The sequence below is a fragment of the Neodiprion fabricii genome, chromosome 5 (assembly GCF_021155785.1).
Source record: "Neodiprion fabricii isolate iyNeoFabr1 chromosome 5, iyNeoFabr1.1, whole genome shotgun sequence".
NCBI classification, from domain to species: domain Eukaryota; kingdom Metazoa; phylum Arthropoda; class Insecta; order Hymenoptera; family Diprionidae; genus Neodiprion; species Neodiprion fabricii.
The window spans coordinates 26613855-26637504 of NC_060243.1; the positions used below are offsets into that span (position 1 = coordinate 26613855).

Consider the following 23650-nt stretch of genomic DNA (forward strand, 5'->3'; position numbering starts at 1 on the left):
GCTTTTCGAGTGTAATTACATTGGCGATCTATAACGATTTTCAACAGTTTGTCATTCCTTCCGACCGTCAAATTTTCGCTGCGACCTTCGCGTCTGTTTGCGTTGCGTGAAAACACGTAATGCGACAGGCGTAAATTATATCGCGATTTATTGTCGTCGCGTGGATTGGTTTTTTTTTTTTTTTAAATAATTATTTTACTCTTATCCCTTCCCTTTCTTTATCTTCTGTTATAGAGAAAAATTATATCGATGGACGAATAAACAATTATCGGCATCCCGAAAGTATGTTTTACAGAAGACAAGGATATTACTATCGGCTTATCAAACATTTACCCTTTATCAAGCACTTCGATATCTACGATCCTCAGGTAATCGCGACGATGATTCAACCAACGAGCATGTCTATTTTCATAACCGTTGGTCAAATTCATGTAAAATACTCTCCGCTTTATCATCGAATCTAACCTAAAACATCGTAAAACGCCTGATTCGTAAATCAGTCATCGTTATCATTATCGACTATCAACTTTTCATTGATATTAATATCCGGCAGTCGTTTATCCGCGAAGATGTTCTGGATAACCTTGTCGTCTGCATGCTCGTCTACTGCCTTTTCTATTTCGGTTTATGGTACGCCGACAAGGTACGACGAGGGACCAATTAATCTCTAACAAATACAGAGAATATTGCTACTGATAAACCAATAATCATGGTTCACCGTTTTTATTTTAAATTTCCCATCCAGGTCATCAATCAAATCGAGAAAGTAAACGAGAAAATGGTCGCGGTTGTACGTGACAATAAAACCGTATGTACAATTTGTTGCAAATTACTTTCCTGCAGATTATTATTGTTACTGTTATTTAATCCCATTGCCAAAAAGTATGTACCAACTTGTACACAATTATCATAATGATTGACGATTCTAGAAATTGGAGGACTTGAGCACCCTGAAAAAGAAGCGATTAGAGTACGAGGATGTGGTTGTCAAAACGGTGGGTAAAATTTTTTGACAAAGTCGGATACAAATTAAATGCGTGAGTTGAAAGGGAGAATGAGAAATCTGAAAAACTAAAGATCTATCTCTAGCTTTAATTTCTATTTCAGAAAGGTGTGCAACGTCAGATCGAAACATATCTAGAAAACGAAGTGAGCGTCTGATACGAGGGGAGGCAAAAAATTTCGTAAAAAAAAAACGAAAAACCTAAACGACGATAATTCTTTTTTCCTCAGCTGGAAATATTGACCGCGGAACTGACGGCGACGGAGCGGAAAATAGGCGATTTGGAAAAAGTGTTTGGAAAAGTAACGTCGCTTAATGTCGTCGTGGGAATTTTTCAAACTTGCAAATTACACGTAACAGGTTATTTTCAGTGCAAATCTGTGGGAAGCGCTTTTAACACGGGAATACCCGCTTCCGGTCCGGAAGGCGAAATGGCGATCGAGGACGGCCAGGCGTCATCGGAGGAAAAACCGGAAGACGTTAAGGTTCGCCGTTTACACGTGACGAACGATCGTTATAATCTCAATTCTTCGTTAGATGAAAAGAAAATGATAAAAAAAAAATTTCATCCCTGATTTTTTCAGGTATTGGAACCGTCGTTCCCGCCCCCCTTGCCGCCCGAACCTCCGCCCCGGAAGTACGGAATCTTCGTCGCCAGGCCACCCGGACATCGCGTCATTCCCGGATATGGACCGCCACCCCCTCCACCGCCCCCGAAAATCGGATTCAAGCTGCCCGGCATCTGCTGAGCTTTCGGAATTCGGTCAGTTACCTGATTTCCCTTTCTCTTTTTCTCATATCGTTTTCCCCCCTTTACAACGAATAGAAACAAAATTCCTGCGACGATTTTGTAGTTTTTTTTTTTTTTATCGTTTAGCGATTAAAATGCTCCTCTTTTCTCTCACCCCCAGAGTATAGACAAAAGTCAGTTTTATGCAAACACTGTAGAGAAAATATTGTTCACTGATTTCAGCCGCCGGATCGGATCATTCGGACAGAAAAATCGTTGAGCGGAATATTTGGCAGACGAGGAGATTTGGCGAAAGTGAGGAAAAATCGCGAAATTTCGGAACGAAACGGCCGGTAGACGATCGCAGTGCAGATATTTTGAGAAACTTATCACCGCTTACAAAGACGCTTTTGAGGCTTGCGCCTATTCTGCTTTCCGAGGAATAAAATACGTCAAGTTGATTAGGTTTTTATTTAATATGTATAAATAAATCTACGAGAATAATTAATTCGTCGGTTTACTATATTTACACGATTTTAGTAAAAAGGTAGTAACAAATCGACTGTATTTTAATTCTTTTATATCTATATATATATTAACGTGGAAGTATCTAATTGCAATGAAAAGGGAAAGTCAAGACTTTCAGGTTCGGTTTACATTGAGATGCAGAGTTTAACAAATCTGCTCGTGTTGACCCTGTGAATATGCAGCCGGTAAAGAAATCGAACTCTTGCCATCGGACGGTGGGTCAATGTTCCGAAATGCAAGATTCGAAAAATTCAAATTACGATAGAGCAAAGTTCCGAAAAGTAGAGTTTGGACAGAGGTTAAGATCTTGTAAGATTTTCTAAATAAAAAGCAAATTTGGTTTAAGGGTAGGAGACGGAAGTAAGTAATCGAATGGTTTTGCGATTTGTGATTGGTGGGAATGTTACAAATTTTACGATTGGTCAAGGGTCAATAGGAATGGAATGGCATGAAAGGTCGTAAAAGGATCAAGTCAATTCTTAATAGTTGAACAATAAGCGACCTTTTCACGGCCACTCTGTCCAGATTAATTACCGTACATATCTGTGAACCAACTAAATGTTGTAAAACGGGAATTGCCTTCGTTTGTTACCGGGAAAGGTATTTATTGCTTAATTACAGAGTTCCGGCGAAGCATATTGTTTTGCCTACAGTGCGGTACGAATTGACCTGGCTAAAGTCATAAACCAGGTTCGGCGGGTCCGTACTTAGAATTTTACAAATGGTCTAGTTGTAAACGCTAACGATAATTTTACAGTTAAAATAACATGTGACGAATCTGCCTATTTTAACATAAATATATACCTCACAACAATTGAATTGAAAATCCTTGATCATTCGAAATTTCGATGTTTCAGATTTTTTAATTTTCTCATTTTCGCACTCTCGGAACTTTGACTTGTCGGAGAACTTTTCCCATTCGAAACTTTGATGTTTCGTCAAAGATTAATTTCTCTACGTTCAAGTTTCGTCAGCGCAAAGTTAGGAATTTCGCGCTTTCGGAACTTTTCAAATTCGAAATTTCAACAACGAAACCTGGTCGATAAATCGGTTCCGTGAGAGGCAAAAAAAAAAAAAAAAACGTACACTTTGGAAAAATTCGAAAAACTAAAAACTGGAGCGATATAAAACGTATTTTCGAGTTCTCAACATACTTTTTTTTTTTTTCATTCGGCGCAACTGACAACGAGCGTGATCATCAACGGTTCGACGAAATCTTTCGTAGGCTTGTGCTGGCTGGAGGAAGAAAAAGCGCCGACCGTTCGGTTCAACAAACTCCTTCTCGACCATAATGCTAGGTATTATTCCTTTCTTCGCGTTACACCACACTCTTGACTTTCACCCGAAATGAATTCCGACTTGGAACGACACATGTAACCGCTTTTGAATTCGTTATTTAACGGAGTCATTTCCCCTGGGATTGACCCACCTTTGTTTTACTTTCATTCAAAAACTGAAACGTGTATCACATTTACTAACGATATCGAAATACTTGTACAAATTGCATTTTCCTTTTTTTTATTTATTAATTTTTTTTTTTTTTTTACTAACGGACATTGAAGATTTTTTTCTTCTTTATTCTTTGGTCGGGATTAAAAATTTCACACTATTTAAAATTTCCTCTAAAATCTTTTCCACGCAATTCTAATTCGTCTTTATGAAATTTTCATCAATGATTAGCTCTTGAAGCTGTATAAGCTCAATGTGACTCGAACGTTTTTCTAAATAATTATCGAGTGTTTCGACCAGGTTTTCGGTTTAGATTTAAGAAGACTGAAAATTGCCTGTGCTTATCAATGCCAATATGGCAGAAATACTTGATGAAGCTTGATAATGATGCGGTGGCTGAAAGAAATTTACAATTTTAACAAATAGTCGGTAAAAACAGATCGTTTGCACTCCATACTTTACCGGTATTCGCCCACGAGTCAGATCGCTGTTATATGCTAGAGGCTGATTTCAAAATCATTTACGAGAAATTATCATGCGAAGAAAACAATTTGGTGGATTTTTGAAAAAGCAGAACCTCCAAAAAAAAAAAAAATTGCATCAAGCTTCGTCGCTAATTATTATCGTCTTTATACATTTCATTACTAATACGGACGATTTTATCGACAGAAATCTTATTTCTCCCGCAAGTCCTCAACAGCAGCAAAAACCGGCCATCGATCGACTCGGTTTACTCGCTTATCGGTTTTTCCATGAACCCATTCGTCATTCGAGTGTCAGAAAACCATTGCAACGTGTCCTCGAGCGGTTATTTTACCGATCAGACCGATGCTAATGTATCAGTGACGTTTTCCTTGAGAAGATCGTGTGGGTGTTCGGCTTGCTCAGGGTCGTCCGAGTCGAGTTTCCTTATTTTTTTTCATAGAAATGAGGCCAAGACCGCTACGCGATGCTGGAGGTCAGTAAACGAAGACTCGATCGTAACTCGGATCAGAAAATCGGTTGACAACTTTTGACTGTAGAACGATTTTCGCCTCTACTCGAGGCAAAAGTCAACATCTTTTTTCCACCCTTCTTCTTTACTCGCAGATTCCGCCGATCGCGTGCCGATTTATTGCGATAATAAAAAACGGCGATACCCGAGTTTGCTCAAAGTCGGTGTAAAATAGCTCCAAACAGCGTAACGCGGGAACTTTCACTGTCTTCTGATCGTGACCGGCCGGCTGCTCGGCTAGCGAGTTGCTCGGTTCGCGAAGAAGGCGAGAGAGAAGGCTGTGAACCGTCGTCTTTCCGCCTATTCATTTCGTATCCAGTCATACTCTGGCACCGAGTCTCGCCGGTTGAGCACTTGGTTCGTTCCCAGCCGTTGTTAACGGTCAAACTCATTGACACGTTGGCGAAGAAAAAAATCGTTTTCGGTTTTTCTTTTTTTTATTATTATTCTTTTCCTACCGTTGAATCATTCGACGAGATTCGAGAGACAAGTGATCGAAAATCAGCGAACTGTCGAGTCGGTTCGTCAACGACGAGGTTTCCGATCGGTTTTTAAAAATCCTCAAAAGTTCGAACATCTGCGGTTAAAAAGTCACGACATTTCAGAATTCGTAAACACCGATTTTCGAAATCGGCCGTAAAATATCGGGACGATCTTGCAACTGAGATGGTTATTTCTTAATACGAAATATATTAATAATCCAGAGAGTAACGGCGATAAAAATAAATTGAATTACCTTTTTTTTTAAATAATCATTTTACTCATTCGGATAAATCCAACGTCGATGGACATATTGCACAATTTTTAAAAGATCAACTGACCGACAGTCGAAGGTGTGTAAACAGCTGAGATAACAATCAAAAGATCGGATCTTGGAAACTTTCTGCTACCAGTATTATAAAAAAAAAAAAAAAATAGACGCCAAATAAAATGAAAACCTACCAAAGTGTAAATAAAATAGAAAGTTAAAGACAATAAATTTCTCCAAATTTTGCCATTGGAGAATAATTATCATCACTGCCAGCTACGATACCAGCTTCATTAATTTCGACGCTATCGAAGAGTGAACGATAATTCTGTTCTAATTCGCTAGATAAGTGAACAGAGTTAACGGCAATAATAAATACGTACAAATAAAGTGACAGAAACTTGATTAAATAAAAAATAATAAAATCAAAAACACAAAATATGGATACGGGAACCGTTCGTCTGGTGATTTTCTTGGGGATGTTCCTCGTGTTCGCCGGTGATTACACGGCTCTGATGTCCTCGATATTCGGCATCAACGCCGACAAAAACGGCACAACGTCTCTCACCAAACGGCCGCAAAGCTCGCCAAAGGATTCGCCACGTGGTCAGTCACTGCCGGAGGAGAAAATTTTTATGGAGGAAAACGGTGAGTCCTCCCTCCCTTCCACATAAAAAAAAAAAACAAAAAAAAGGAGACAACTCTGATCGAGATTCTATGTGTTTGGTTAAATCCTTGGAACGGACGATGATTACTTTTGGAATTAGAATGAGATGGAGAGAATTCTAGAACATCAGTACGATTCGTGATTTCCTTAATTCTATGCGCATACGATTTAGAGTCTCTGTCTGCAAGATACAAGAAGCGAATCACGTTATACGTATAATACATCAGACGGAAGCTTCATTGAAATTCCCACGGCGTAATCGCTGTATACAGCATGTATCATGCAAGATTCAATACATTTATACCTATCATGTAACCGTGCAGCCACTTGCCGCCGATGTAGACGTAAATTTAAACCATTCGATCCTCGTTCGAGACTTCCACGAATCAATATAACGTACTTTACACACGGACGTATAGATTTTTGTTAATTTATCCAAACTGTAAACGCTCTGTCTGTAAAGCGGTAGCTGAATATTATACGCGAAAGGAGAAAAAAAAATTTTAAATTGTCGTTTCTACGACCACGTATGCGATTCTAATATGGCGAATGAAACCGTTTTCTGATGCAAATGTAACCGCTTTTTTTTTTTTTTTTTAAATTATATTTTATCTCGCAATACTGGCTGTTATAATTACAATCGCTTTGCTTGTCGTACAAAGTTATACTTGTTTCAGCCGCAAAAATCTTTCTCTTTCCATATTTTGCAAAACCAACGTATTTTTTATCGGTATGTAGAGAAATTTTTTCTTTTCTTATTATTATCCTTCGACTTAATTTCACGGAAATTGTTAGATTTTCCTTTCCGCAATCCATGCTGTTCGTTTAATTTTTTTTTTTTTTTTTCTTTCTTTTATCACTCGAAAATATTTTCCCTACGTAAATCGATCGAAAATCGGTTCATTTTGCATTTATCGATGTTTGTTTCCCTGTGGTTTTATTTTGTTATTCACCTTACGAGTTTCGATTTTGTTTCCTCGATCGCTCGGCGGATCGGTCAGTTATTAATTTTTTCACCTAACCTTGTCGTAAACGATTCAAGTTTTTGACCGTGGAATTTTACTTATCGTTTCGGGGAGCTCGGTTAATCTTGTATTAATTCGATCCCACGATTCCGCCTTGGATCCAGAACGATATGCAAAATTCGAAGGACCGTAACATTCTCGATTTAGAGGTCATCGGTGAACGTCCTGCTAGAACTGGGACCAGGTAAAATCACAAGGAAATCATCAACATCCAATTATGACGCACGTTTCGCGCTAAAACTTACCGATCAAAGAACCGGCATTCGTTTCGCCAAATCTTTAAGCTTAGATTTTCGCGTACATACGGATTGAAAAAAAAAACCTCGTTTTTTTTTTATTTTTCCCCTCAAGTCGGCGATCCGATTTCTCTGACCGATTCGCATAAATCATGAAATTTTTGCCAATTCTCATTCATCGTATTCCGGTTTTGACCTCCTCATAACCCCTTTAATTCGAGGTAGGTACCTAATCGGTATCGTTAAAAAATGTATGTCACAGAATCATAAACTTGACTGGCGTAAATGTCATTCTACGCGTGCGTGTAACGAGTTAATCGTCCCAAACGCGAACGCGGAGTAATCGAATGCAGATCGAAGAGAACCCGACGCGATTATTACACGGACGATGGTGAATAAGAAATTGCACAATCAAGTACTCCATGGTGCATTATACATTTAATTGGCAAAAAATTTCGTTCCTTTTACTTTTATTTCGATGCTGAATCCCGATGGGAATGGAGCGTTGTATAATCCGGATGCGAATACACAACGACGTTTAATAATAATCCTCTACCTACCAGCTGCCTAAGTTGGCTCGATTGAACCCGCGCTTTTTGATTATCCTGAACAAAAACTAGACTGCTGCAAGGCTACCGTTTCCAATGACGTAACACACGCGGTTTGTTTGAATAATGGAAGAGCAGCGCGAGCCTCTGTGTATGTACATTGAAACGAAATCCTCGTTGTCTGAAAAAGCGGAGGTGGAAAAAAAAAAAAAAAAAAAAAAAAAAAAACAGACACAAAGGTAGATAAAGCGAGACGGAAACATGTTACTTGAAGAATTCTAGAATGTTTACCGCACACTCGAATCGCGTACGTAACGAATCCTAATACATCAATCATTGTTGTTATTCTTGCATCGTCGATCGACTCGCCAGTCTGATCATGTTTTCGATAATCAGCCGTAAATCTTGGACGTGAAAAAAAAAAAAAAAAATTAAAATCACACCGCCACCCTTGAACCAGTTACATACCCGTAAACGTTGTTATAAAATTACGCAAAAGCGAAATGCAGTTCGTATGCGTGGCAAGAATTCAAAATCTTTCAATGATGAATGCAGTTATGATTATCTTATTTTTTGAAATCATTGTGAACCACCGCTGAGGTTTAATTATACACGTAGCAGCAACGTCTCGGTAAACAGAATAAATTCTGAGTTACATTGTAGCTTGATTTTTTAATTTTCTTTCATTATTCGTACTTTTGTTATTTTCCATGTCTTACTTCGTTTTTGACATTGTTTTTTCTTTTTTCCTCTCCTTCTCTCATCACAGGAATCTCGGCGAAAGCGAAGCTCATGTCAACGATAAAAAGCTCCTGCCTGCCGAAATTGATTTGCGAACTTACAGCGTCGACGAATCAGGATCAGCTCAGCGAGATGGAAAGATCACTCCTTAATCTGATAAGGTGAGGATTAAGACAAGGGTACAAAATAAATAAGGTTTCCTGTTTGTTGCTTTTTTTTTTCTCCCCTTCCGCACAATGTTTTACTTGTCCATCATTTGATTTTACAATTACATCCTCGTTCTATCTTTTTGTTGTTATTGTTGTTGTTTTTGTTTTATGTTTTTTGTTTTTTTTTTTTTCCTTCCTTTTTTCTATCAATTTGCAAGAAATTATCAAAGAGATTATCTTCCTTGATATTAATTGAAATTCGACACGAAAGGATATATTCGTAACTTGTATTAGTCGCGGTTATGAAATTCAATGTTTATTCATTCGTATCTCACGTTCACGTTCCCAAACTGCCTCGAGCTGTTTTCAACGTTTCAATTGACGGAAGTGGCGATTCTACATGCGAGTATAAAAATCGATCAACAAAACTCGAACGGACAAGTCCAACCTCCGTGAAACCACAAGATGAATCGATGCCGCATTTTACCGATTAACGATCCTCGAGGCCAAATGTATTACAGAGATTTAGTTACCATGCATGTACAAATTATGGCCGCGTATCCATCTCGCATACATGACCCAGAGAGATCGAGGGTTATTGAAATTTAAAAAAGGACACGCTCTCTCATATTGGTCAAGGCACTTCCGGGCTAGAATTACACTTAAAAAGAGACGATTCGTGATGTGCGAGTGGATCGAGTCGAAGGGTAACTTCCTAACTTCTTTCTTTCTTTTTTTTTTTCCTTTTTATTTTCACGGCCCAATAAATCTGGACCTAACACTTGCGGCCAAATATAGTTTCCAGTTATTCTCATCTCAGCTAGCTTCTTGCAACTCGTTATTTCTGCCTATATACAAATCCGGGAAGTACTTTCACGCAACTTTCATTTTTGCCTTGCGGTAGAAATTAGAATTCTATGTTGGTATACCTTGCAACTATACTCGATCGTCTCGTGTGTCAATTTCGATGTTAATCTTAAAACAGGACGTCGTTAAAAACGAGTGAATTTTAGTACCCACTTGTAACCCGACAAGAGAAAATGGTCGTAAAAATGTATTCTGTTGACAGTTCAGATTTTGCAATTGAATTTTGTGATCTTGGATTATCCTGATTATATTTACTGTAAACTAATATAATACACGGAGAGAAATTTTTTGTTCCAGTTACAGCTCAGTCTTTAATTATTTTCATTTTTTACCACAATCGAAAGATATAGTTCTCGGTAAAAAATCAAAATTAGTTTTCCAGCTGTTACCGGAAAGTCTGGTATCCGTTACTTTTCATTCTCATTACGATCACTGTTACTAGATTTTCTTGCAACTGTTGCGAAAATTTATTGCTCGTGCAACGATAAATTGACGTTAAAGCCTTGTTTAACTAAAAAAGTAGAGTAAAACTGACAAACTGATTTCACGTTGCAATTACCAAAAAGGATCGACAATGGCGCAAAGCGATTACGCGAACCTCGCTTTTCGTAATTCCAATAATATTCAAACAGTTTTTTTCTAACGATACCTGTTTTACTGAATTCTTCTAGCTACCATGACAAATGAAATTTTTCTCAGTGTATAATTTTTAACTATTATTGCATCGTGTATCACAAGGTAACACGTCATTTTCTTTGTTTCTCCTTTTACTAGCCACGCGCAAACCTTCACGTATGTAATATAATCAATTTCGCGTTATGCGTGTGAAATGAATATTTATACACCGTAGTCAGCCTTTCGATTTCAAGCGTTGTTACCTAACTAAAGCCTGCCACTTTCTCTCGCGACTTAAACGAGCATATAGTACACAGAACCTGCTCTCCTCCTCTCTCTCTCTCTCTCTCTCTCTTGATTCTCGAGAGTAAGAAAGAGAGAGGGTCATTCAATAGCTGGCGATAACTTGTGGGTTGCATCGCCTTTCACAACGATCCCGTAACACGTCTGTTTGTTCGTACGAAAATCGATTGGTATGCGAAGAAGAGTGACTCGAAGCTGCAGGCAGGTACCTTATATACTGGCGATTCAAGCAAGGTTCAAGAAAAAGTCCAAGTAGGTACTTGTCGTGTCATTGCGTCAGAGTTCACGATGTCGACGATTGCTCGTAGCGTTGATTGGCGAGACGCGTGACGTCATTCGTATACGAGTTGGACTCGCGGATTTCGATTTTGGCCGTTTCAATAACGGAACGAATTGACAATTTGTCGAAAATTTAACAAAAGGAATCGACTGCGCTAAATATGAAGATGAAAATTGATAACTGCGAATTTTATTGCGAACGTGCCTCAATGAATCGAAGATGGAATTTAACGCTCTCAAGGATTTGCCGGAAAGCTTTTGCCGCGATGATGAATGTGAGGAAAGGCAATCTCCGGATAAAGACTTTCCGCAAACAGATATACGGACACGATCCGGCACTCGGTTCGAATGCATCGACCTCCGCGAATCTTGCAGCGGCTGCTGCAACGGCACCAAAATGGCGCGACGGTATCTGGTATCCGTGGGTGACAAGCGAATTGGGAAAAAGGAAGAAGAGCTTCTGGATCGCCAATTTCCCGTCTGTCTCCCAGCTTATTCCCGCCCACCGATCCGGGAATCGCACTATAAACACCGGATATCTTTCCTGCAGAGCTGAGATCTCGCTGCTGATATGGAGGACCGTTCCTATTTGCGCCACTTTTAAATCCGCCAACTTTACACGGGATCGGACAAACACAACTCGGCTTTTATACCGCGCCGCCTTTTGCTTCCGCATACGAGTTCTACGTTTTTACGTACCTGCCGTATTATTATCACGTCGTCGGTTAACCCTATCAGTCACAGTAGTATGCTCGCCGTCCCATATAAAAAATTTCCATGTCATGATTTTTGTTACTTCATATTACACCATAAACCCCCGAGTAACAAGTTTCGGCCAGAATCATTGAATTGCGATGCACCGAGAGAATTTTTTTTTAACTATACCTGTTTCACTTAATTTTTCTCGTTACTGTAACAAATGAAATTTTTCACAGTGTAGTTTTTGTGATTATACATCCGCCATCTTGAATTTAGAAATGATCAAATTCTGACTTTAGACTAGTGATTAGCGACTCGAAAATAGCCCCGAGTAACAAAATTCAGGCCAAAATATTGGGTTGAAAAATGTGTGACCGAAAGGGTTAAACGCTTTTTTTCGAAAACTGTTCCAGCTGGTTGAAAAGATGAAACCGCAAATGTTAGCCGAATCGCGTCATGCGTATAATTTTTCAAGTCTTATCGGACAATCGGCGTTGCTGTCTCCAATTCAATTTCATTACCGGTATAAAAAAAAATTCGCTACACCTCTGATTGTCCGGATTTTGAAAAATCGGTCCAGTTTTATTTACCGTGAATTTCTAAGGTCGATGTGTCCGAACTGATTACCCGCGGTTTCCTCAAGAGCTTTATACACTCATACCATCGTGCAGTTGTACTTTCACCGAAAATTACCACTTTCTAGCGATACAAGTTGAGGGCATCAATTCTTGCACCGTTACTCCATGTTAAACCAAAGTCTGCGCGGTGCTTGCACATATTTTCGGCATATTTATAATGTTGCACCTCTCTCTTAATCTTATGATCTGGACTTTTATTGAGGGAAAGCCGTGAATATTATAGAAACTATAGCGTTACCGGTAGCTGCATTCTCTCGGCAGTTATATCTGCGCATGTAACATATATCCAGTATATAAACTACCGACCCGAGACAAGTTATAACTGGCTTTCGAGTTGTTTCCCTCCCTCGAAGTTACTGATTATAGAAAGTGAACGCGTCGCCTTCTTACCTTGTGCTTGTTCCCCTCGCGTGACTTGTTGGCAAGTTTTTACTTCACTTCGTTATACGAGATCGAGACATATCGGCCACTCCCCGTTCCGGATCGCCCGTCATCGCGACTTGTACGCGGCTGTGTAAAAAAAAAAAAATTAAAAAAATCCCCCATTTTTTATCGGAATGTCAAAACAATTATTACCTTTGACCGTAACGTTCGAATCGAATATCGAAACCGCAGCCTGTACGCAAAGTCGTACGCTTTGTCACGCGGAGATAGAGATAAAGGAACGTAGAAACCGTTGAAACCCGATCCGTTGACCCGATTTTATTTTTCTCTAGGTGCAAAAGCCCCATGTACAGAGCAATAAAACCGCACCTTATCTTACATCTCGGAGAACTGGAGTTTGTCTCGATTTTCCGTGGCACGTAGTGGAGGCCGAGGGGGGGGGGGGGGGGGGGGGGGAGGCAATCGCTGAATTGTAGAGCGATATTTCATTTCGCGCTACCTATGCAAAATTACTACATACTCCGCGTCGTCGTCGAGAATTGCGAGAGGGGAGAGATTTATGGGGCAAAAAGAGTTCGCAACTTGGATGGCAGGGAACCCGGGGGTTGTCTGTTATATCCGGTTGTCTTAAACCCCGGACTTGAGCGGCGGCGAAAACTGGGTGGGAAGTAACAATTATTCATCGGATAACGTTTATTGTTCTACGCTTGCGGCAAGGCGAAGTTTTTTTTATTTTTTGTTTTTCAATAATTTGACCCTTAGCCACAAAATCCAACTTAGTACCTTATCGTTTATTGTTGTTTGATTATCTTTTTTTTTTTCTTTTTATTTTACAGAGACACCAGTCTCAGCACAACAGCCGAGGTCGCATCGAGGTATCATTTTGCCGCTCACATGGGCCAGCTGATTTCCGGTCTCGAGGGTCAAGGCTGCCACAATTTTTACCCGACCTGCCCATTTCCCGGTTCGACTGTTCTCAGCTTGATGAAGAAGGTCCGGATGCGCTGATCGGCGAACAAGGAACATCGCGGACGGTGGAACTCTCCGTAACTTCCTGAGTTGGGGTTGAAGTCGGCGGAGAGTTTCCTGGATTCGCAAAACTGCGTCGCATTCAAACGAGTAATTAGCCCGCGGTTAAAAGTTGGACACAGTCCGATGTATATTACGATAATTTTTGCTGTGAAATCGTCTTGGTTTTATTTTTTCTAAAATGTAGATTGCGATGCGTGCAAAGACTGAGGATACCTAAATTGTTTTCTGTAGGGATACAAAGTCTAAATTTCAATATAATGGAAGAGAGATTGCTGTAATAATACTCAATTATATTGTCATGAATTGTTATAGACGATATATACACTTTGTCTTTCGTATGGCGGAAGTGAAGTTTTCTTTTTTTTTTTTATGCTTTTGTTTTGTGTACGCTAATTAGTAATTGCGCCGTGTGGTTGTTATATATATATATACCTATCTCATACGACGAGTGATATATTGTAGATATGTTTAAGATAGCGAAGCTAGTCTGACTTGACGGGAATAAAATGAACAATCTGAATCGTTGATTTGTATTTGTACAGTGCATTATCATTTTCTTTAGTTTCATTTCAGAATTTCTAGCCGTTTAATATAAGTATATATACGCATACTAACCATTTTTTATATTCGCCATTTATTTAAATACATCCGTTTTACATGTGTAATTATAATTATTCCTCACTGTAATATCTAGTTACATATAAATTGATTTATCACACATATGCGTTATGTCTATGTACGTGTATATTCCATACGATTAACTCGCATGTATAAAATAATTGTAATCTGTGTATAAATAAAATTCAATCAAGTGAAACTAATCAAGTTGATCGGCGTTAGAAATTGCCGTGAGAATTTTTTTTTTTTCAACAATAATGTGCACGTCTTGACAATCATCTGTTTCGGGTCATAGACGAGAAGCAAATATGGCGCCTTCTTCCAATCGTCACATTGCGATTTTTTCATACACTCCTCGTTGAATAATGTCAGATTTTTGAAAAACCTGATCCTTCGCAAGTTTCCCTTCGACGGCACTACAGAAATTGTCAAAATCCTGTTAAAAACTGTCCGAATGAAAGATTCCATTCACGATTATCAGTATTTTTGCGGTTAGAGTGCAAAAACGTGACCTGCAACCGAATGAAAACAGTGTAACGAAACACTTGAAGTTTGAAAGTTAGCTGCTACAAGTGTGCCAAGTAAAAAAAAAAAAAAAAGAAAAACAAATAAGTAAACTTGCAAAATGATGTTTTTCGAGCGGGTCTTTCCAAGGTGAAAAATGACGTGCCTTGTGGCACGTATACGCGAAAGTTGATGATGAGCGCGACGTGACGACACGACTTAGTCCGATGGTACCAACGGTCGAAGCATGCTGAGGCTGAACGCCGATGGCATATGTTCCCTACGGTGATTTTCATCTACGTCATACGTTACATAGAGTAGATTTCAACCCGGCGTGTTGCAACGTGTTGCCAGACTACCTGACCAGGGTTTGCGCGGGGGGATCCGAGTTCACTTTCTCTCAGCTTGTGAGCGGCACCGAGTCGAAACCCCGCCACTTGAACAGCCCGTCCATAGGCATCGGGGGACATTCAACGGCTAGTTTTTAACACAAGAAGACACAGGGGAACCGCGCTCCGCGAACGGGAAACAGCTATTTCGCCAAAAACCGAACCTCGTGACGTGAGTACATACCCGCCATCGCATTGGTAGAATCTAATCGACAACATCGTTGCGTGTGTAGAAAAAACAATCCTCGCGGAATACGAAGCGCAGTAGTGTACGGCATTCGCGGTGAAGATAGATGTAAGGTCACCCTGAACACACTAGTGAAAAATATAGATCGACGCTTTCCTCGTTAAGAGCGATAATTAATGACGATAATTGTCAAAAATATTAGGCTGGCTTAACAACTCAGCTCTGATTTTTATCAGCAATCATCCTGCACCCTTGAGCTATGGAACTCCGGAGGACACTCGTGATTCTGGGACTCTGCCTCCTGGCGATGAAGTCTACAACGGCAGCGCCGAGCCCCCAAGAACCAGCGTTTGAAATTCCCGTTCAGCTGGTAGGGTTCCCGGTCATCATAGCCGCGGTCAGACTGACGAACTTCGTAAAGAAGCTTGCCTACTCTCTGAATCCAGGTGAGACTTGGTCCTGATAACTCTTTTACCCCTCGTTCAACCCTTCTCTGTCACGATACGATAACCATTTCTAACTCAATTCAATTGCATCAGAGACCTACGTCAGTCGCGCAAGGCGATCGGCCATTCGGGCCGTTGACGAGGAGCTGCTGGACGTCGGTGAGGTCGAGAAAAGACTGGTCGAGGAGCTGGGAAGTGACGTTTGCGTTTACGAAAGAGTCTGCTCAAGGTACGCGACCAAGACTCTCCAGAGGCGAAGCAGAGACCGAGTTATGGACTGGGACTACGTCTTCAGGTGATTAGCAACCTGTCTACGTTTAATTTTCACTTAGTAAAAGTGAGAGCTAAGAGCCTCTTTTTCTCTCTCTCTTTCTCTTCCCCACTGTGTTTCGCAACAAAATTTCTACGATGCACATATTCTGAGAGTTTACGACGATGATCGGCATGTGAAACCTCGTCACTTTCAAAGTTCCCGTCCGTTGCTTTCGTCATCGACAGTTTGTGCCGAGTGGACTTTGCAAACCCGTTTGACATTCCGTCAACGTTCTGCGTCAACGATCAGTGTGTGTGGCATGAACGGTGTAGGCGCCGGTCGTTTTGTGTTTTTTTTTTTTACTTATCGTATCTCTAGCCAGTGCGGGAATCAATTATCTACAGACCGTAAAGTCTTTGTCCAGTTATCGAAATGGCCAGGAGTGTCGCGCAATTGCTTCGTCCTTATAACCGATACTCTTTAATGCCTTGACCCGATGGACACTCGTCACTCTCTTCATGCCCATTAGACTCGTATTTATTTTGACATTATCACGGCTTAGGTGGTATTACACGTAATCGTATGGTACTCTGGACACGCATAACTGTTACGGTCTAGAAACGCACGACGGACTGTCAAAGCCGGGTGTGGACGGTGATGTGTGGTCCTTGTGGTCGCTGTGGGCCCAGAATTAGTCGAAGTTTAATGGACTCAGTCACCGTTCAAGTGTCTCGTCCGGCAGTCAAACGGCTCTGCTCTGAAAGCATAGAGTTCAATCCTGGTCATCACGGGTGCATTTCCTCAAACCATGATCATTTAATCTGGAATCCGGCGTCAGAATGCTCGGTCCGGACGATGGACCGATTCGAAGGACCTGGACCCCTAAGTCGGCCATCGAGTGACCGAAGTATCTTACCGCAATTACTTAGAAGTAATAATCGAGATGTTTTAGTGACCTGAGTATGGACAGCCCTTAGAGTAGCGTTCGTTTTGACGGCGAACGGTCGATTATAAAGTGTAACTAGTGAGCGCGTGGATCCCATCAAGAGTCGTAACAGGGGAAAAGACGCACGATGGAGCGTTAAAAGCTGGTGCCATCAATGAGCGGCTCTTCGGACGACGAAGAGCTGAGAGTTAGTCGGATTTTAATAGTTTCGGCTACTGTCCGAGTATCCTTTCTTAGTCCCTTATCCACCCAGCGCGTGCATGGCACCAGGTTTCAGCCCGAGCGTCTCGCCGGGGAGATAAGACCCTTCGGTCTTAATAGCCGTGGCTCGTGCGCACTAATGCACCGGCTTGTATTCCACGTTCGCGTCTCTTCTTCGCCGTTGACCTCTCGCTCCGCGCTGCCCTTCCTTTCGACAGATGTATTCAAATCCGTCACTCTATCTCGCGCCGGGAAACTCCTCTCCAGGAGATAGCGAGCGCGTGCCACTGCGGTCCAAGCCTATGGTGTCCAGTGGTCGTGGAAATGTCCTTAAATTTTGCTTGCGTCCTGAAAATGTTCTGTTCTTAATGTCCTTGAATAGCCTGGGAACGTCCTCGAATTTGTTACGGAGTTTTTACCGGACACCGTGTAACCTCAAACTGCGCTCCAGTCACCTGCTTATCAGACAGCTAAAGTGATCCGTCGGCGCACACTGCCGTGAGCTTGACCGTTCCTTTCTCTCTGTTCCTAGCTACTCGACTGTCTTGACGAAAAATTCTTTTGGCGCCAAATAAGACCAGTCAGATAAATATTGGTCTAGACGGATTTAAAGGCCGGGACGACGAAGATGTAATCTTTGGAACGTGACATGCTCATGCCTGCCTCTCTAATCGCTCGTCTGCGCTCTTTTTCTATTTCCCTTTCTACGCCTGCCTATAACAAAGTATTAATGTCTGATAAGACGTCCGCTGGTATTCCTTCTCACCCCAACATCTTTCTGCGGGATATTCAAATCCGTATTATACGAGTCACAAGAAATTATCTAAAGTCTCCGTTGTTCGTCGGAGAATGTCGACGTTTGAAGGCCTCGTCAACCAAACTACGCCTGCTGGAATGCGATAAAAAATTACACGACGAGCCTCGTTTTTCTGATTTGAAATAATCGTTTGATCTGTTCGTGGTTAAAAAACGGCCTTTTCTTTTTATTTTTTTCAGTCAGTACAAAGTGTCGCCGGATCCGATGAAGGAAAATTACCTCCTAAGTGTGTTTTTGGGCGACATAGTCGGTAGTCCGCGACTCTGTCATCAGTTGGCGAAACGAGGACGAGCCTGCGACGAGAGCACGCTGCAGTCAGAATGAACGGACGAAGAATGAAAATGTTCATTGAAACGTTTCAATTGTACATAACCATATGATATTCATTCATCACTTTTTCTACATTATTGTTATTGTTATTATAGCAATGAAGTTGTGAATAGAGCGTTACGCAGTTTTGTACAGAATATATTGTTATACTGTCATGTATTATTATCGAGCCGATGAAGCTTTAGTCGTCGCTTTCGAATGGTTGTGTAATAAAATTTGTTTGAGTTATCGAATGTTATTCCTCTTCGCTCCAAACTCATTAGTCATTTCAAACGATTCTTGCGACTGACTTTCTCTAATTATTTTTTCTCAACCCGTTCAGCATTCTGTTTCTCGCAACAATTTAATTGTAACACTCTACCCTCAACTTTCTCTCATTTCCGGTGTGGTATAAACTTATCGATAGAAAAAAACAAAATGCAATCTAGAGTCCTTTGACCGAGTGCAGCGGGGTGATCGATTTGAAATTTCGATAGGTTCTTACGGGTTCTGCATTCGCGATGTGAAATTAATATTCGGCGATACTTGATGATTGGCCATCCACAGTGTCAGTCGTGGCATCGCGTCAGAGTCGCATATTGCGGAGAGTCGATGAGAAAATCAATTTCGCAACATACTTAAGTGGTTAATGAGCACACATGTTCTAGCGGGAATACCGTTGCTTTTGCATACGGATATTTGTTGTGTTGTTGCGACCGTAGGCTGCGTCTGACCAAATGTAGGTCCGCTGGAGAGAGTTGAGTGACGCAGCCTCACACAAGCAATGCATGTCCGTGGATGTGTCAACCCACGCAAATCTGCGAAAAGTCTTACAAACAGCTTGTTGTCCGAAAGGTACACTTCGGCAGAGTTCTTCGTGCCGATTGCTTCGCTGACACGTTCGATACGAATCCGTAATAAATTGTGGATTCTGAACTGCGCTGATCCTATTGTGTTTTGAATATATCTTGACTGAAAAAGCCAGATTAAGATATAGTTAAACTAGACAGTGCAGAAACTCGTCAAGATCAAGATTAATCGATACTCATAGTGTGACAATTAACGGTGATAGTGTGAGGTGTCTGAAAATCCAAAGAAAGAGTCAATGATACATTGCGTCTAGGATATCGATCAATCGTGGAAAGACTTCTACTGAAGAATATACTCGTGCTCAAGAATGACGTCGACTCTTTTTTGGATTGGGATTGCATCCTTTGTCATACCTTGCGTCCAGCGAACAGCTCTAGCAGTGTCAGTAAAAAAGCAGCACGAATCATCCGGACAAGAACCGTCGGGGTTGAACCCCTGCAATATTAACTCGGAGGTGAAGACCAACAGCGTTTCAGATCTGCTGAAGTAAGTATTTGAAAAAGTAATTGTAAAAGATCAAGACGGATTTGTTGAATGGATTGCGACGATATTGATGACGATTATCTTTTGATCCCAAGATGCATAGAGAACCTAGCCGAGGATTCAAAATCCGCATCATTCGCATTTCCCAAGGATCAGGAAACCCAGGGACGTCAGCGTCCTGGGTCCTATGGATTCGCTAACGGAGGACTTGGCGGTGCTCTTTACCGACCCGGCAGACCGGTAAGCAGCTGACGAACCACTCCTTTCGACTTTTCATGCATGTATCGATACCCAAAAACCTGACAGAGAAAAAAATGACTCGCGATTCTCGCAGAAAGATCCTCCGCAATATCCGTTCGGATCTGGGCTCTACGGTTCTGAGGGATATGCGGAGTCCTCTGATCTGGGCCTGGCCGATGCCCTGACGTCCATAAGCCAGTACGACGACCTGAAGTGCGTGCCGCGTCTCCTGTGCGAAATCGCTGGGGGGTCAAAGCCTGGAGGTGGCAACTACAAGGCGTCAAGTCTCGGCAGTTTTGGCATGAACACAGTACTCGGGTGGGTAGAGAGCGCAATGCCTTAGGCTAATTGCGAATTAACATTAGGTGGGCCGAGCTCGACAGTCGAAGAGTGAAAGTGAATTCGCAGATTCCTTGCCATTTTTCCCCCTCTTTAATCATATTGATTTGGATTTTTCTTTCTACGAGTCGGCGCACACGTGAGTCACTACGAAGGATTATGAAAACTTATTTACTTTATCGCTTACCACGCAGACTCCTGACAGGCTATAATTTCGAGGAGGCATCGCCGCTCCTGGGCTTCGCAAAGGCGGCGCTTCTCGGTTACTCGAGCAAGGGCGACCCCTCCGTTTGCTATGAGGAGTACGTCAGATGTCCGAAAAATCCTCGAGCGCTTGTCCACTACCTGAACAATCACAACGGGGGTTTTTTCAGGTTCTTCAAAAACACTCGACACTCCAACGGTGCGTATTTGCGATTGAAAAACCTTCGTCCATTTCGATCTGGGACTAATATCAGTCTCCCTGTTTCAGTAGCTCAGAGTTCAAACGGGATTGGGTACGCTAGGACGCGGCCGGCACTTCCTCCAGGACTCTCTGGACCAGAATCTGACCGCACTGGTACGGGCAAGCTCAAATTCGACAACCCGGATCCGCTGCTGCGACAGGACGAAACGGAGCGCATCCTCCATCCTTTCCACGAATATTCCAAGGTTGTTTTTCCCGAGGATGAAAAGTCCGGCACTAGAGTGTCAAAGTCATTGCAGTCGAACCCGTCGTCAGCATTCTTTCCGGCCACTTCGAAGGATCAATCATTCTTCTTTCCACTCCGAGTGCGTTGCGTAGCATCATGTTACAGAGGAAAGGAGTAAAAACAGGCATTATCGACTAACTTTTCGTTATTTTTCATCAACAGGACGACGATGAGAGCTTAGAGGACAACAACATCGTGGCCTTTGAGAGTGACGAGGATTTACAGGGTCTGCGGAATTACAATTCGTATTCGAAGTACGAAAACCGATTACCCTCTGACCAAGTAAAAGGCCCCCAATCTATCGTCATCTTCCCCAATGATCGCGATGAACGCAGGGTGAGGTTCGTTGGTTCCGAATTTTCCAACAACCCATCGTCGTATGACAGACGCGCCGATATATCCGAGAGGAGTTATTCCAGTGACGACCGGACCTCGACTTCAGCGACTCAAGCACCGCTACAGGAAGCAAAGAAAAACCGAGAACTTTCCTCGAACAATCATCAGTCCCATTCGGTTTGATGGCAAGACTATTTTTCTTTGCAGTGACTTAAATTCGACAGCATTTCGCCTGCCTAAAAGTGGTGATAAGCACTTCGTTTGGTCTATTGTTGTTCAGTTATTGTTAGCATCGATGAAATTATGTCGGAAAAACGGACTAGTAAGATTGAAGAGATATGAAAACTGAAAACTTGGTGTACCAATTCCAGAGAATAAATTATTATTTGTAAAAATGCACAATCCGAACGAGTGAAATACCGAACTAAGTTGTTTCCCAAAGGCCTGACACGTACAAGTTCACAGGCTATTCATACTGTCGTCAGATTGTTTGCAAGTCGGCAAAGTTCGTCGTCTGGAGGACAGCGTTCAAACAAGTTGCTGGGCGCTGCAGGCCGCGATGATTAGATACCTATCACCGTGAGGTGAAAGGCTACCATGTAATTATTTTATCCGTTGTGGCGTGTAATTCTCTCTTCTAGTATCACCGGGACGGCCGGGGGATGGGGTGGAAATTTTCGACGGGGTGAACCGTGAGCCGTTTGCCGAAGGGCGTGTGGCCTGGACAGGGCCAAGGGGTGTGCTGCTGACAGGAGGAGACAATTGGCCTTCCAATACACGCCATCCTCCTCGACCGCGAGTCACTTTGTACCAATAATTCTCAAGGCCCTTGCACCGCGCAGTCCGCGTCTCGGTCATGCGGAAGAAGCGAGTTTGTTTTTCCAACTTTCCCTTACCGCTTATTCTCTTTCCGGGATGAATTCGTCTGAGACGCGATAAGTTCTTCTTCTTCTTCTTTCCCGCACTGGATGTATGAATATAATCTTATTCCATTAGGGTGGTTTTGTCGGCATTATTTTCCCCAAGCGGTGAACCGCCGTCAAAAGAGGATCCTGCATATCGTATTACCGTCATAATTCCCTGTTATTAGGATCCGCTGCCGGTTTCATGTCGGCTTACCACACCCCAAGTGAACCGCCAAATCCCTTTGAATTGAAACGGGTGCGAGAAGACGCAGCCGAGCTCACTGCTCCGCGACAAAGCAGCTCTGAGGCAAAACTAAAAAACTCATTACGCAAAATCGGGGCGAATATACCAGAGCTGAAAAGGGCCATTTAACGATCACTCGCTACACCCCAAGGTGTACACGTGGAATTACGGACCGAGTATGTCCGTCGCTGACGTTCGGCTAACCAGTCGACGTCTTTTCACGACGTGTCCTTTTCTTCCTGTCCTGTTCCCGATTTCCAACGGATCCCGGTCCAACCTCGGAAGCTCGACGAGGAAATAACGGGCTTAGCGGGCGTCAGTCATCACCGGGTGAAAACTAATCTACTAGCCATTTCAAATCGCCTATAAATATCGCGTTCGGTATCGCCCAATGCCCGATGGGACGTCAGTCATCCGCGTTGATTGCAGCATTGAAGTCACGTGCCGCGGATCAGCTATGAAGCGGGCGTCCTGGTCGCGTGTCCATATTTTTGTACCGTTGCCGGCGGGGATTTTTTTCTTTCTTCTTCTTCTTTCCTTTTTCATTCTCATTATTGTTGTTATTATTGTATACTCGATGGCGTGTCACGCCACCCTTCTCTGCGACCCCATGATGCGAAATGAATTTAGAGCCAGACCAAACATGCGCGTATAATGCGGGATGTTGGTTATTAAAATGCAAAGATCTCCGGCGCATTGAATCCGCCAGATAAGCGATATCTCGGGCTAAAATTTGAAACTTAAACGTGGTAAGCGAAAGGGCAAATATTTGCACACCCTTAAGTGCGGAACGGGAGTTTTGGATACTTCGGCATAAGTACGATCCGTTGCTTATCGGCGATGATTCCCTTTTCTTTCGCTGTCCGTTCTTCAATCCCACAGATTATCACGGGAGACAAGACAGTGCGGATTATGTCTAAGGACTCCGGATCTCCGTCCCTGGATTTTCTGATAAAAATCTGTCTTTCGACAAGTCCGGCCCTTCGGGGTCTTCCAAGAGGTTGCCAATTTATATGTTGATTCACCAGTGTCCGCGGTCACTGCCGAGGGGACGTATCGCGATATCTTCACGCAGCTTTGCAGCCCCTCGAAAATGTTCGCCAGTAAATATTGAATAACAGCCCGCATCATTCGAAGAGGAGGAAAAATTTTTGCCTCGATACTTAGATTTTCCTATTTCTCTTATGTGAGCCGCAATCGCCACTCGATAAGCATCCGCATTTCACTGCGTTTTGT

At 42.2% G+C, this 23650-nt stretch overlaps 4 protein-coding genes across 6 annotated transcripts in view; all 4 read left to right on the forward strand.

Annotated features, from left to right (window-relative positions):
- The window catches only part of LOC124182641 (protein enabled homolog), a 42121-nt gene extending 40013 nt beyond the window's left edge, over positions 1-2108 (forward strand). The window contains exons 2-10 of the mRNA XM_046570160.1: positions 235-368; positions 554-643; positions 746-808; positions 930-995; positions 1108-1149; positions 1234-1305; positions 1375-1488; positions 1588-1766; positions 1977-2108. Coding sequence (XP_046426116.1) covers positions 285-368; positions 554-643; positions 746-808; positions 930-995; positions 1108-1149; positions 1234-1305; positions 1375-1488; positions 1588-1752 — 696 coding nt within the window. The 5' untranslated portion in view covers positions 235-284 and the 3' untranslated portion in view covers positions 1753-1766; positions 1977-2108. The remainder of the gene's footprint in view (positions 1-234; positions 369-553; positions 644-745; positions 809-929; positions 996-1107; positions 1150-1233; positions 1306-1374; positions 1489-1587; positions 1767-1976) is intronic.
- A 2863-nt stretch (positions 2109-4971) lies between these two features.
- Positions 4972-14437, forward strand: LOC124182643. Its single transcript, XM_046570162.1, has 3 exons — positions 4972-6100; positions 8698-8830; positions 13440-14437. Exons 1-3 carry the CDS (start codon positions 5893-5895, stop codon positions 13609-13611), a joined length of 513 nt encoding a protein of 170 aa, XP_046426118.1. The 5' UTR covers positions 4972-5892; the 3' UTR covers positions 13612-14437.
- A 737-nt stretch (positions 14438-15174) lies between these two features.
- Positions 15175-18554, forward strand: LOC124182068. Of its 2 annotated transcripts, none has more exons than XM_046568860.1 (4): positions 15175-15318; positions 15570-15779; positions 15873-16074; positions 18176-18554. In XM_046568860.1, exons 2-4 carry the CDS (start codon positions 15593-15595, stop codon positions 18318-18320), a joined length of 534 nt encoding a protein of 177 aa, XP_046424816.1. In that variant the 5' UTR covers positions 15175-15318; positions 15570-15592; the 3' UTR covers positions 18321-18554. The 2 variants fall into 2 exon arrangements, with proteins under 2 accessions (XP_046424816.1, XP_046424817.1); XM_046568861.1 differs by having other exon boundaries at positions 15304-15441.
- Positions 18555-19143: 589 nt separating this feature from the next.
- On the forward strand, positions 19144-21664 carry LOC124182829. 2 transcript variants are annotated; one of them, XM_046570577.1, is made up of 6 exons: positions 19144-19661; positions 19754-19898; positions 19993-20216; positions 20432-20640; positions 20710-21008; positions 21092-21664. In XM_046570577.1, the coding sequence occupies exons 1-6, from the start codon at positions 19483-19485 to the stop codon at positions 21446-21448; spliced, it is 1413 nt and encodes a 470-aa protein (XP_046426533.1). In that variant the 5' UTR covers positions 19144-19482; the 3' UTR covers positions 21449-21664. The 2 variants fall into 2 exon arrangements, with proteins under 2 accessions (XP_046426533.1, XP_046426534.1); XM_046570578.1 differs by having other exon boundaries at positions 20713-21008.
- Positions 21665-23650: the final 1986 nt, after the last annotated feature.

Excerpts from the sequence above, each read along its gene's own strand:
- LOC124182643 (XM_046570162.1), top strand. The coding sequence starts at position 5,893 with ATGGATACGGGAACCGTTCGTCTGGTGATTTTCTTGGGGATGTTCCTC. Across the intron at positions 6,101-8,697 it reads AATTTTTATGGAGGAAAACG|GAATCTCGGCGAAAGCGAAG; the intron begins GTGAGTCCTCCC and ends CTCTCATCACAG. Across the intron at positions 8,831-13,439 it reads TCACTCCTTAATCTGATAAG|AGACACCAGTCTCAGCACAA; the intron begins GTGAGGATTAAG and ends TTTATTTTACAG.
- LOC124182068 (XM_046568860.1), top strand. The coding sequence starts at position 15,593 with ATGGAACTCCGGAGGACACTCGTGATTCTGGGACTCTGCCTCCTGGCG. Across the intron at positions 15,780-15,872 it reads TGCCTACTCTCTGAATCCAG|AGACCTACGTCAGTCGCGCA; the intron begins GTGAGACTTGGT and ends CAATTGCATCAG. Across the intron at positions 16,075-18,175 it reads GACTGGGACTACGTCTTCAG|TCAGTACAAAGTGTCGCCGG; the intron begins GTGATTAGCAAC and ends TATTTTTTTCAG.
- LOC124182829 (XM_046570577.1), top strand. The coding sequence starts at position 19,483 with ATGACGTCGACTCTTTTTTGGATTGGGATTGCATCCTTTGTCATACCT. Across the intron at positions 19,662-19,753 it reads AGCGTTTCAGATCTGCTGAA|ATGCATAGAGAACCTAGCCG; the intron begins GTAAGTATTTGA and ends TTTGATCCCAAG. Across the intron at positions 19,899-19,992 it reads TTTACCGACCCGGCAGACCG|AAAGATCCTCCGCAATATCC; the intron begins GTAAGCAGCTGA and ends CGATTCTCGCAG.